Here is a 13,878-nt window from a genome sequence, read left to right on the forward strand (position 1 = left end):
TTACACACACACACTTTGCCAAAGTCTCTATAGATGTTTTTTTAATGAAAGGGAAACTACTACGTTAAGGTTCTGTTTGTAGGTTATCTTTCTTAGTACGTACAAGGGTACCTGAGATTTTTTTTTTTGGTATGATATTACAGTATGCTTTCAAACAAAATTAAAACATTAGTTGGCAACAACAACAACAACAGAAAAAAACAACAACAAAAAAAAAAACATAAAAAAATGTTTGTTGAAGGATTTCCAACTTTATTTAGAAACAAAATAATTTCAACTCAACATTTTAACTGGATTTCATTACACGAAATCTTGGAACAAGACATAAAAAAATATCTAAAATGAAATATATAAAAGAACTAACAAAGCATCTCGCAGGATTCTAAAAAAAACAACAACAACGACAAAAAAAAAACAACAAAAAAAAAACAGAAACTTGAAAAGTATAGGCTAGGAAACACTATTCTAGAGTAATGGCAGCTCTAAGGACACCTTCAAGAAGAACTCTTTATTTTCCCCCAGATGGTAGAAAGCGCAAGTTTAAGAAAGAAATTCAATGAGTGTACAGAACAGACTGGAACCCACAGGAGAAGAGAAACGCTGAGAGATCAATGCAATCATGGTGGCGATCAGAACAGCCAGAAGCCAAAATGGCATGATGAACGAGGCCCAGAAGAAAATTAGATGGTGAAGTACTGTTGAAGCTCAATGTTGCTCTGGGAGTCTAAAGGATTAAGCCAAGTAAGACTGAGTTTTCAGGAGCACAGTACTAGAGCTTCCTAAAAACTGTGAAGCTCATTCATTCATGCATTTTTTTTTTAATTTTCTTACTGATGCTAGAATTGGTTGTAAAATATGCAGATGAATAATAAAGTGTATAAGAACTATAGAGACTAATCAAACAAAAATAGATCAAGTCATAGGCATGTTTTTGAGAACGGCGCTGACGCCTATTGTAAAGTGTTATTGGCAAACTGACACTCATTATGAGCCAGTTTGTGGGGTGATGGGCTGGAACAGGATTCAGATGCTGCTTTCAAATTTACAATTGTCAATAAAAATTTGATTTCAAATGAAGAAAAATTGAACAAACATTGTAAAATATAACCATGTCTTAATGTCACGTATCATTGTCAAATATTTTATTTAATATAATATATATTAAATAATTTAAAATAAAACTCCTCAAGGTTAGTTCAACCTAGGAAATTCCAATGACGTAGCGATCACGCATGTAACACCTGATAGTAAATCATTTGATTGGTTGGAGAGGTGGTTTGATTGTTTAGGCATTTATGTTAATTAAAAGGTCAAGACAGACACGTGGGTAGAACAGACGCGGGATCTAGAAATCAGTCGTGGATTGAATCTGATAGAGGCAAGACGTATATTATTCTTGAGTTAGAATCAATAGTTTTGTACTTGTACTAAATCTAGTAGTTGATTTAAATATTTCATATTCTTGATACAGTTCACTTTGTAAATGCTGTATTATACGTTCGTGCTTCCAAGTTAAGAATTAAAGTTTCTGTGTTTGAATCAAAGAGATCTTCTTCATCGAATCTACTAGTTAATATAGAGATTTAGACATTATATAGAATACACATCACGTCACAGTAACTCATCAGCTGACATCTTCAAGTAAGGCTTAACTCATCTTATCAGCTGACATCTTCGAAATCCAAGCTCATATATTCATAAAGCCAATAGATCTAATTGTTTCATCTTGTCAAGTTCAACAACAATGAATCTGTTACAACTACTTGATAAAGCAGAAAAGCTCAACATACCTCACATGAACAAGTTACATGGGCTCAACAGTAACTTGACTCAGAAAGAGAATTTCAAGCAAAAAAAAAAAAAATTAAAAAAAAATAGAAAAACGACAAGATAGAGAAGCAGAAGAAAAAGAAAGAGAACTTGAAAAACAGAAACTGGAAGATGAAAAGCAAAGCATCCGACTTGAAGAAAATAAACTAAAGGACAGTTAAAACAAAACACAAATCGAGAAAGCACCAATGTATTCGACAGATACAAACTTATGTCCAAAATAGCTTCCTTCCAAGAATCTAAAGACAATATCGACTCTTATCTTTTACGATTTGAAGAGTTAGCAACAGCGTCTGGCCTACCAGAAAAGCAGTGGTCCAGCTCACTCCTTGGTCTACTTACCGGCAAAGCAGTTGACATTTGTTCTCAATTATCATTCAATGAACGCAATACTTACAAAGACATCAAAGAAGCATTATTGCGCCAGTACGGTGCAATTCCAGACATTTACAGAAAGAAGTTTTATGGTGAAAGACCAACAAGAAGATGATCCTCAAATATTTGTGTCAAACATGACAATGTGGTTTGACGACATCTCTTGCCAAAATAGGACAACACTTACCAAGCACTCAGACAACATTTAATAATTGACAGCATTACCCGTGCTCATGCTGAAGACATCCAGTCATACATCATAGAAAGAAGCCCTCCAGATAACATCATAGAAAGAAGCCCTCCAGATGTTCAAACTCTAACAAAGATTATAAGACAATACAAAGCTGCCTACCCAAACAAGCCAGTCTAACCAGCAGCAGAAGAAAACTTTGTTTTTCACAAGATTAAAGAACTCCACATTATCCAAAGACCGAAAAAATATTTTGCAATAGATGCAACAATAAAGGTCATATTGCTTCACAATGCCGCACCAAAATAATTGAATGCTCATACTGCCATTTGAGAGGTCACCAAGTCCATGAATGCAGAAAGAAACAATACCAGAGATCAATACTCTGACAATCCCACTGTCGCGTAGTTATCCTAACTCTTTTTATTTCCTATACTCGTAGTACTTGTACGGGGCGAGAGTGCCTTGTATGTTTGTTTTGAATTGTTTTGCTACGTCACTAAGTCCGGTGACATCTATTGGTCATTCTTTGTCATGAGGCAGTTCACCCTCTGACTTTGGTTGGAACGGACGGTGTGTTGGTTCGTAAAATGTTATTATATCTATAGTCTGTACTAGTTTCTCAGACTTATTATTCAATAGGATTTTTGGACTCTGTTTAGGGTGAGTTATTCGTTGGTGATATGTCTTATTGTATGTTGTATGAGGTTGTCACTATTTCTAGTTTTAGAGTAGAAGTTAAGTTTTGTGTTTATTTCGTTTATAGGGTGCCAGTGTTGGAGTTGTATATACTGAGCTCGAGTCTGTGCTAGTGTGGGCGTCGCTTGCCGTCTCAGAAATATATATTACAGTTTTCAGTGTCATTGTCAAATTGGCGATCACCTGAGGTCTAAATTTACTATTAGCGAGGTTGGCAGTTTTGTGACGCCAGTCGGTCAGAGTCCGGTGGACTATGAAACCAGGGTGACAAGTTGATAGCAGTAGCAAAGGTGCTTAAATTAATTGTTGAATAATATCTTTATATTTATATATTATATATATATATATATTGTCTATTTATCATCTTCATTGTACATACACATATATCAGTTTCATACAATTAAATTCATTTAATTTTTGTTATTTAAACTATTCACATAGTTGGTCACTCTATGTATGACTGTGTGTGAGTGATGTCTTGTCAGGTGGAACCCCGGGACATTAATTGTGTACAGCTATTCCTAAACCTGACACCCACTTCAAGAAATTATAGATCCAATGACAGACCTTATTACAGAAGCAAATACTTTGACAAGCCTACATCAAGAAGCTATAAATCCAATGACAGACATCATTACAGAAGCCATTCTCAAGATTCAAAACAACCATGTAATGTACACAAGAAACTATAAATCCAATGACAGACCTCATTACAGAAGCCATTCTCAAGATTCAAAACAACCATGTAATGTACACAAGAAACTATAAATCCAATGACAGACATCATTACAGAAGCCATTCTCAAGATTCAAAACAACCATGTAATGTACACAAGAAACTATAAATCCAATGACAGACATCATTACAGAAGCCATTCTCAAGATTCAAAACAACCATGTAATGTACACAAGAAACTATAAATCCAATGACAGACATCATTACAGAAGCCATTCTCAAGATTCAAAACAACCATGTAATGTACACAAGAAACTATAAATCCAATGACAGACATCATTACAGAAGCCATTCTCAAGATTCAAAACAACCATGTAATGTACACAAGAAAAGCTTTTATACCAGAAACGATAGCAATGAACACTCAACAATGGCTGTTATAGCCAAGACGAAGGGTCTCAAATGTTACCCAGGTCTGGTAGGAAATCAGAAAGTGCAAGTGCTACGTGACATCGGAAGTACATCCATAATAATACATGAAAACTTTGTCAAGCCAAATCAACTCACAGGCAACTTTGTTGAAGCCACAGCATTCAATGGTACAGTTAGCAGACTACCTGAAGCCATGATACACATCACAACACCATTTTTTAGTGGTCAAACTGAAGCTTTGGTTGCTGGCAACTTACTAGTGGATCTCAACATTGGTAAAAGGAGTCCGAGACTGCACTCCACAAGAACTCATTGATTGGGCAAATACCATTGAACTAAGACAAGAATGATATGCTGTCGTTACCAGGTATTTGTCCAAACCACACGAACATTTAGAATCTGAACAAATTAGCCCAAATGAATCCATAGCAAACGCAAATATCCAGACCATACAGAATCACTTAGAACCAGTTACCAGTGAATTAACTGATAATACCAATATAAAGCAACAGTTCAAACATGACGAATTCAAGATCGAACAGAAGCTAGACTCAATATTACAAAGAATGTACAAGAAGGCTCAAGCAAACAATCAACCAAACCTTGCAAATGAACCATATTTCCAAAATGGCCTTCTCATGAAAAACAAAGGATTGATTGAATTATTATGTGGCACATAAACTATACAGTAACTATTGAAGTAGTTTCTTTTAATATTTTAATACGCTGATCCTTGGAAAATAAACAAGTTTCTCAGTAACTGACCTAAATTGTACCATGACCCTACACACAACTAGGTCAGGGGTCGGCAACCTGCGGCTCGAGAGCCACTTTCGGCTCTTTGGATGTTAAGCTGCGGCTCTTTAGTTCCATGTGCAAATATTATTTATTTTATAAAAAAAAAACTACTTTAAAAAATTGTTCTGATTCGATTCTATCTCTCAGCCACTTGTACTCGCTTTTCAGCGCACCCCTCTCCATGTCTTGAAAAGTAACATATTTGCAGGTGGAAGATATTCAATTTTCTTCTGCCTTATCACTTGATATAGATGAGTCTTACGACATAAAAGACACGGCACAAGTTGGCCTTTTTGTCAGGTATATGTGTTCCCAAGTTCCAAAAGAAGAGCTTCTAGGATTGCTGCCGCTCTCGTGACAAACTAGAGGAAAAGATAGGGTGCGAACATACATTGAAGACAATAAAATTGATATAAATAAATCGTTTCAATAGCAACTGATGGAGCCTGAAGTATATCAGGAAAAAATAACGGGGCGACTACGATTCTGTGGCGCAAAATTAAACCATGAAATTTTTACGTTTCACTGCATAATATACCAAGAAGCGCTTTGTGTCCAAGCATTTCCGGACGAAATAGTTGAGGTCATGAATTTGTTAATCAAGATTTTTAACAGCATCGTCAGTTTAAAGAATTCTTAACGAAATGTTCGAAAGAAAAAAAAAGTCTTGTGGCTCTTTAGAAACGTTAAAATTTTGTTAATTGTAATTTTTGGCTCTTCCGACTCAAAAGGTTGCCGACCCCTGAACTAGGTCACACACGAAGTTTTTCTACTAACAGTGAATTCAATACAGAAGCTCAATGAAACTCTTACTCCCATATGATTATTATGTTAACTTAGACGACGTCTTGAATTAACTACACAGGTGAGTAATGAACTTTATCTATACAATACAATTATACAATATCTCATCAAAAGAACTAACCTGAATAAATTATTGTGTATGAGAACCTTGTCTCTCATCCACAAATGTCACATTGTCAAATTTGGACTTAATAACTATTGATTTTACAACCAGGTCAATACCTCACATTTTATTATGTTGAGACGTGTACATTGAGCAACAGCATTTATCACCACTAAAATGAACAATATTAAGACTGATTTCAGCATTGACAATGAAATGGCAAGCAAAGGCTGGCTAATATAATTTCTAACTATGCACCCAGAACTTTCTTTACAAAGTCCAGAATCAACTTCAGCTGCTCGAATTACTGCTTGTAACAAAGTCAATTAGGGAAATTTTTTGATCTCTTGGAAAAAGAAGATTTAAAGCAATTCAAAGCTAATCAAATTTATAACATGGATGAGAAAGGCATCACAACAGTGCAATCTAACAATGCTAAAATTATAGCACTAAAAGAGAAAAAGCAAATTGGAATCCTGTCATCAGCTGAAAGAGAGGGGGGGGGGGGAGACAGGAACAACAGTGATATGCATGAGTGCAGCTGGTGATTATGTCCCTCCAATGTTTATCTTTCCTCGACAACGGATGAAGATGGAGCACCACCTGGATCCATTTATGCTTGCCACAAGACTGGGTGGATTCAGTTGGATTTATTCACACAATGGCTTCGACATTTTATCAACTTTGTCAAGCCCAGTCAGTTAAACCCAGCTTCAATAATTTAGATGGACATGCCTCACATACAAAAAATCTAGATGCAATAAACCTGGCAAGACAAAATTTAAGGCAGCGGAGACGACAGATGTACACAGGTAGCACCTGCATCAAAAGAAATTGGGGAACAAGAAATTAACACTGCGATGGATTTACCATCGACATCCAGCAGTTCAAATTTAAAACTTGGTGATCAGGAACCTCTTAACAAATCCTGGGGACCAGCTAACATTAGTCCTTCCCGGTGGCTAATTGTGAACGAGGCAAAGGGAAAGGGCGACGCAAAGGATGTACCGCTGTTATGACGTGCTCACCATACAAACAGACACTAGGTGAGCCGTCCACTTCAAAATGTGTCCCAAATCAGCACAAAGCAAGGAAATCAAAAGGCAAATCATCGAATCTAGATGATGATGAAGACAGTCCGTGTATATATTGTAATGGCATGTTCTCAGAAGATACACATGGAGAACAATGGATTCAGTGTGTAGCTGGTGGTAAATGGGCCCAAACTGAATAGTATTTTTTAATTGTGATTTGTGTGTTGAGAGTGAATAATTTTTTTTATTAAAATTATTTCCTTTCTTTAAAAATGTTTTATTTGTTGCTTTGTCTTTTGTTTGTTTGTTTCATTTCTTATAGTTTTAATTAATAAATCAGTAAAAGAAAGTGAAGGAATCAGATGGCATTTTGTATAGGCAGTATCAGCAAGATGGACAGACCTATAACCAGTTCTTACTCCCAGCCAACTTCGTGAACAAGTAATATCATCAGCTCACTCCTTGGGGCATCAAGGAAGGGAGCGGACTATTGAACTAAGACAAAGATGCTACTGGCTAAAAATGTATCATGATGTGACAAGCTATATACAGAGATGCGAACGATGCCAGGAGGCTAAACTACCCACACGGATACCAAAGGGGCCTGCTGGTAGAATACTAGCCTCTAGAAATCTTAGCCATTGACTTTACCAGGTTAGAACCTTCCACGGATGGAAAGGAAGATGTCCTCATCCTTACAGATGTATTTACAAAGTATACAATTGCCATTCCCACGAAAAATCAACGAGCTAGTACAGTTGCTAGGGTCCTCATCAAAGATTGGTTTCTACATTATAGGGTTCCACTGAGGATCCACTCAGACCAAGGCAGAAACTTTGAGTCGCAATTAATTGCCGAACTGTGTTCCTCCCTAGGCATTAACAAGTTACGTACACTCCTTACCACCCCCAAGCCGATGGGCAGTGTGAGCGGTTCAACAAGACCCTGCATGATCTGCTTAGAACGTTGCCACCCAGCAAGAAATAAAGGTGGCCTGACAAAATCCCAGAGTTAGTTTTTATGTACAACTGTACCCCACATACAGCCACTGGATTCGCTCCATAAGAGCTAATGTTCGGCAGACTACCCAAGCTTCCACTTGATTTTCTTATTAGGACAGAGGCAGACAATGTGAGTACAGAGCCTGACATTAAGTGGCTCCAAACTCACATTGATAGACGCAAGGAAGCTCACAGAAGAGCCTATACTAAGTTACAACAAGAGACATTGAAAGGGAAAGAAGCACAAGACTCTAAACAGACAGGAGAGATCATATCTCTAGGTGACACTGTACTCATTAGAAAGCGGTGGCTGGGCTGGAGTGTATCAAAAGCATAGCTCCTACTCTATTCACAGCAGGCCCAAGTAAGATCTTCAATGCCGGCAAGTCTGGTTTTTTGATGGCGAGTCTGGGTTTAGGTGCATTTAGCATCAAGAACCCTCATGTCCCTAGGCAGGAAATGGTTTAGAACCTTCATGGAGTGCATCAATAGCATAGATCCTACTCTATTCACAAGCCCAAGTAAGATCTTCAATGCCGGCAAGTCTGTTTTTTTTATGGCTAGTCTGGGTTTAGCTGCATTTAGCATCAAGAACCCTCATGTCCCTAGGCAGGAAATGGTTAAGAACCTTCATGGAGTGCATCAATAGCATAGATCCTACTCTATTCACAAACCCAAGTAAGATCTTCAATGCTGGCAAGTCTGGTTTTTTGATGGCGTGTCTGGGTTTAGCTGCATTTAGCATCAAGAACCCTCATGTCCCTAGGCAGGAAATGGTTTAGAACCTTCATGGAGTGTATCAATAGCATAGATCCTGCTCTATTCACAAACCCAAGTAAGATCTTCAATGCCGGCGAGTCTGACTTTTATTTTGATCCTCGTGACAGAAAGAGGCTGGCAGTTAAAGGCTCAAGTTTGTATACAATGTAACATCAAACACTAAAACACAAGTGATGGTATTGGCTTGCAAAAGTGCAGTGGGTTAGGGTACACTCCCTCCCTTATAAACACTTACAAAAGAATCCCCTAGTGTGAGCTGGCGCCCATACTATCACAGCCATCGAGATCTCAAGTGTAACACTGTGTCGAGCCGTTGGCCCACACTAGTCAACCTGCTGTGAAACAAATGATATATATCATATATATCAAATATTTATTCTCAATTAAATTTGTTATATTGCTTTTTTTAATTAGTTTAGGTTAGTCAGTTGAGACAAGAGTAGTCTGGTTGCTTAGATGACTCTAGCCCCTTGGTCACAGACTGAGGTGCATAGATATGACTCACCCAGTAGGGCGTCTTTACAAAGAAATAGAGAATGAAAAGAAGCAGACAGAAAACATGAACTCACCATGGCAAGATATATGAAAAGAAAAAAGAAAATAAAGGAGCAGATAAAGAATTAGAAACAATTTTTTTCTAGATCTGACAGAGAAGGAAGACCTAGGATTTTAACAACTTTTTTTTTTTAAGTAACAGCTACATAAAATAACATCCCTAAAGAGGTGTGGGTGATAGTGCTCTCACAAAAATTTACAAAGAGATTGAGAGTTAGAAATAATGGGTACAAAGCTCATTCTTCCAGGGGGGAGTCTAAATATCTTCAACTGCTACTCCCCCCCCCCCCCCCCCCCCCCCCCAAAGAAACTTAATCTTGACAGTATACAAATTATCAACCGTGAAGAATGTCTGGTTACAAGGAATATGAACAGTAAAGTTGGGGCAAATCAGAAGAAATCAAAGACAAGGAGGCAGAAAACAGACTTATTTTGCTACAAAAAACTTGATGACAATCTAACTTTCTTCTCAAGAGCTTGGTTAATGTCAACCACTTCAGATCTTGCTTTTGCAACCAACAATATATCAGAAAAGTGCACAAGAAATGTATCTGATTAACACAAGACCAATAGTCCATACTCAGAATTAATATTTCTTATTAAACTTCAGAATACCCTACTATGCCCAGATGGAATTAGAGAGATTTGTTCTTAAGAATTTCAAAGGGAGTTAGTGGACAGATATGACAAAAGGTCAAGTCAGCCTATTTTTCAGGTCCAGCAGCTTGCATTGATTAAACTGTAAAATGAAACAAGTACAGAAGATCTCCAAAACAGTTTTGTTGCAAAGTATTCATTTCACATGAAATCAAAAGGTTAAACAGCCTTAAAAAAACAACAACATTGGTATTGAATTATTGTCATATTGTCTGTACAGTAGATAATGGTTTCAAAGGGTTAAAACTTAATTGCAGAAATCACTCGACAATGAAAAAGTGACTAGATGAAAGTAACAAGCAATAAGAAACAAGAAATAAGCAAGAGAATAATCAAGATCCAGACGCAATGGAGGATATTACATTTTTAGTTCAATAACTTATTTGTTACTAGTAAAAAGTATCTACATGTACTGTGAATCATCTTTGAATTTTGTAGTAAAAATGTTTTGGCAAGCCCCACAAAACTAAATATTTTTGACATTGAAGGACATAAATTACTCAAAATAACAAAATAATAAGTCACTGTAGGTGATCATATTACAAACAACTACACAGTAGCTGGCTGTTAGAAAGTATGTTGTGTACAAAGCTTGAAGTGTTAAAACTTGACAAATAGCTGCAAAATAAAATGTTCCATTAACTCACAGTGGCAGCAGACTAGGAAGACAAATCACCTCTCACGCAGCCTCTTAACGAATGTGACACTATCTCTGTTACGTATCCCATAGCTGTAACGAAAATAAATTTTTAAATAATTCAACAATTAATAAAAACATTTACCCAAACTTATAACAACTTACACAGCTTAGTCTTAGTAGACAAGTAAAAGATGATACTGAATAATTTTTAGAATATCTTATCTTTATCTTAAAATTGTAAAAACTAAAAAAAAATGTAAATACTTTTTTAGCTTTTTGTTATCATCTGTTAATTTTTCACCATTGTAACTAAGCCAGTAGCGTTTCCAGATGTACTTCCTGAAGACAAAACAGAAAATGATTTATAGATATTAAACTTAAAAAGGAACAATTTTCATTTGATTTATTCAGATACAAATAAAATTATTCCGAAAGGTAGACGGGATTACCATACATTATAATACCATATATGATAAACTAGTTCTCCAAAATCTAAATCAATGACAAAATGGAATAATGGTATTTAAAACAATTTCCAACGAAAAAGGAGACACAATTTGCACAAGAAAATCTTGAATATTTCAGTTTTGGGGATAAAAAAAACTGACATACATTTTACTTATTAAAATATGATACTATGATTGAACGTGGATAAAGGCAAAACATTATCAGAGGTAACTAAATAACTCAATGAAACCAACCAGCTAATGTGAGTACTGCCTCCTGTTCTGATCTGTCTCAGTGTAAAATGTCTCTTTACTGCATGCTTCAGATCAATGACTCTGGCCTTCTGGGTAACAACAATGGCTGGAAATGGTAACACAGAAATGGGTAAACATGATGTCACAGTTAGTTTCTGTGTGGAGTTTATTTGTAAAAATGTACACAAATTGAGAGTGCGGCTTTCTTCTCTAGATAGGTTCAAATAGAGCCACTTTCTTCTCTAGATAGGTTCATATAGAGCCACTTTCTTCTCTAGATAGGTTCAAATAGAGCCACTTTCTTCTCTAGATAGGTTCAAATAGCGCCACCTTCTTCTCTAGATAGGTTCAAAAAGCGCCACTTTCTTCTAGACACTATTACATCATTTTTGGCAACATATTTTGTGTGGTATATTGTTTTCCTTGTTGCCTTGTCATCGTGATTTGAGATAACATCAAATGTCAACTCTTAATTTGGGTTGCATTTCACCATTTAGTACTTGAAAGACAAGCCATACTTTTTTTGCGAATATTCCCAAAAATTTGTTAAATCCTAAGAGTCTTACACTAAATAAAGTTTTGGACAGTAAAAAGCCCGGTTTAACATTGTTGCGATTTTTTAAAAAGAATTTTCCACTCCAAATCACACAAAGTCAATTCAAACACATGGGTGCAGACATTTACGTGGCTTTTAATGGTGTTAGATAGCTAGTTTAGTTAGTTGGGTTTGGGTTACGCACTTTAATGTACTTACAGTGAACGGATATTTTAGAATGACAACATAGACTTTGGGGTTAGAGGTTAAGATTGACTTTTAGGAACCAGTTACCGCTAGACTCTTGAGGGGATAACATCGTTCTATAGTGACAGACTAGACTGTGGCCCATTCAATATTAAACGTTAGTTTGAAGTTCATCTTGAGTCAACTTGGTCATTGAGTCTGTGTTCCTGTTTAGTACCTTATCTATATTTGTGACGTGTGCATGAAGAACTCGCGGATTGAAAATACATCAAACAAGGTACACACGCACTTAGTCTAATTATGTCTTCTAGAAATACTTCAGCTACATCTGACTACACATGCATCCGTTACAATGGTTTCAATTACTATTGATTCAATATTTTTATATTCTGATGCAATTCAGAAACATACAAGTCTAGTACAGAAAAATAGGTATAGCAGCCCTTTTGGGAATTACAGTTAAATCAGTATAGCTGTGTGGTAGATTAAAATCAACTTAAAGACAAACAATTTTGAGAATCCATTATATAAAAAGTCAGCAAATGTTTACAGGTGATGTGGATTAGTGGTAACAGTTTTATTAAAGGATGCTTAACAGCACTAACAATTACTTAAGTGTTTTTTAAGTGAATAAAGCACAATTCTAGCTTAGATAAAAAAAAAACTTAGAATTTTCAACTCTGAATTGATTAGACTACCATTAGCATATTTGAAATTAAATATCAGTAATAACCTACTTTATTGTGGGGTCTCAGTGTGATATGTTTTAGGTGATTAAGGATTATTTCTTCTTCTTCTTCTAGCCAGCTTTATTGCTGCTGAGCTGTGAGCTCTTTTGCAGACTGTGCCAAGGAAAAAAAGTGTGCTGATTTCTTCAGTTGTTCAGCACTGCCGTACAGGGTGTTGGTTATGTTGGGCAGTAGTGGAAGTAGGTTCAGCCTAAGGTGGATTAGGGAGGGGCATTCAAAGAGGATATGGTTTACGGTTTCAAAGGGGTGGGGCAGTGTCTGCAAAGGGGGAGTTGTGTGGAGTTTATTTTGTTCAGGTGGTAATTTAATAGTGGTGTGTGTCCTGTTCTTAGTTGGAAGATTGCAGATTGTTCTTTGCGGGGGAGGAAGTTAATACTGTCCAGTTTGTTAGGCGTAGTCATTTCTTTGTACATGGCTCTGCCTGTGTTTCCTGATGCCCATTGGTTGAGCCACTCTAACATTGACCTTAGGGTGAGGTAGTTAACAGGTCTATCTGGTTGTGCCATAGATGAACCTGCCTTTGATAGCTTATCTGCCTTTTCATTTCCCATGATGCCAATGTGTCCAGGGATCCACTGTAGTGTGATATTGATATTTAATTTTGATATCAGGATTATTTAGAATATTTGTGAGACCTGCTGGAAATACTTTTGATAATAAAACTCAAAGAAAAAAGTTTGTGACAAGAGGTATACTTACGGACAATTTCATTGTCTTGCCTTCTGACGTTGACTACCATTGCCTGGCCATATTCTAGAGCTATCATTGAATTCACTTCTTCGAGGGTTACATGGGGATCAAGGTCTCGAAGCAAAGGGTCATTCTGTGGAAAAAAAGTCACATAAAAATTGTATATATATAGTCTAATAAAAATATAAATGTAGTGTTATTAAATATTAGAACACAGAAAAATTTTAATCTGAAAATATAAACATTCTTATTTGTGTATTTATAGCTTATAATCAGTTACCAGCCTGAATAGTGATAATGTGCTTGCTTGCGGCAACTTTACTTACTTTGGGGCAACTAAAAAAAAAACTCAACATGTTTAACTATGCTGAACTGATATTATTTCCGCAGTTACAATTTTAAGTGGATGATTTTAAAATAATC

At 36.3% G+C, this 13,878-nt stretch overlaps 1 protein-coding gene across 3 annotated transcripts in view; it reads right to left on the reverse strand.

Annotated features, from left to right (window-relative positions):
* Positions 1–231: 231 nt before the first annotated feature.
* Positions 232–13,878, reverse strand: part of LOC106078396 (U11/U12 small nuclear ribonucleoprotein 25 kDa protein-like) — a 15,201-nt gene continuing 1,554 nt past the window's right edge. For 2 of the 3 annotated variants that reach the window (XM_056015991.1, XM_056015992.1), the window contains exons 3-6: positions 13,465–13,588; positions 11,275–11,380; positions 10,838–10,912; positions 9,569–10,663 (exon numbers count right to left, since the gene is read on the reverse strand). In XM_056015991.1, coding sequence (XP_055871966.1) covers positions 10,606–10,663; positions 10,838–10,912; positions 11,275–11,380; positions 13,465–13,588 — 363 coding nt within the window. In that variant the 3' untranslated portion in view covers positions 9,569–10,605. Of the gene's footprint in view, positions 9,054–9,568; positions 10,664–10,837; positions 10,913–11,274; positions 11,381–13,464; positions 13,589–13,878 lie in introns of those variants that run through there. The other variant, XM_013239253.2, reaches the window with a different exon arrangement.

This window comes from Biomphalaria glabrata, chromosome 17 (assembly GCF_947242115.1).
Source record: "Biomphalaria glabrata chromosome 17, xgBioGlab47.1, whole genome shotgun sequence".
Taxonomy (NCBI): domain Eukaryota; kingdom Metazoa; phylum Mollusca; class Gastropoda; family Planorbidae; genus Biomphalaria; species Biomphalaria glabrata.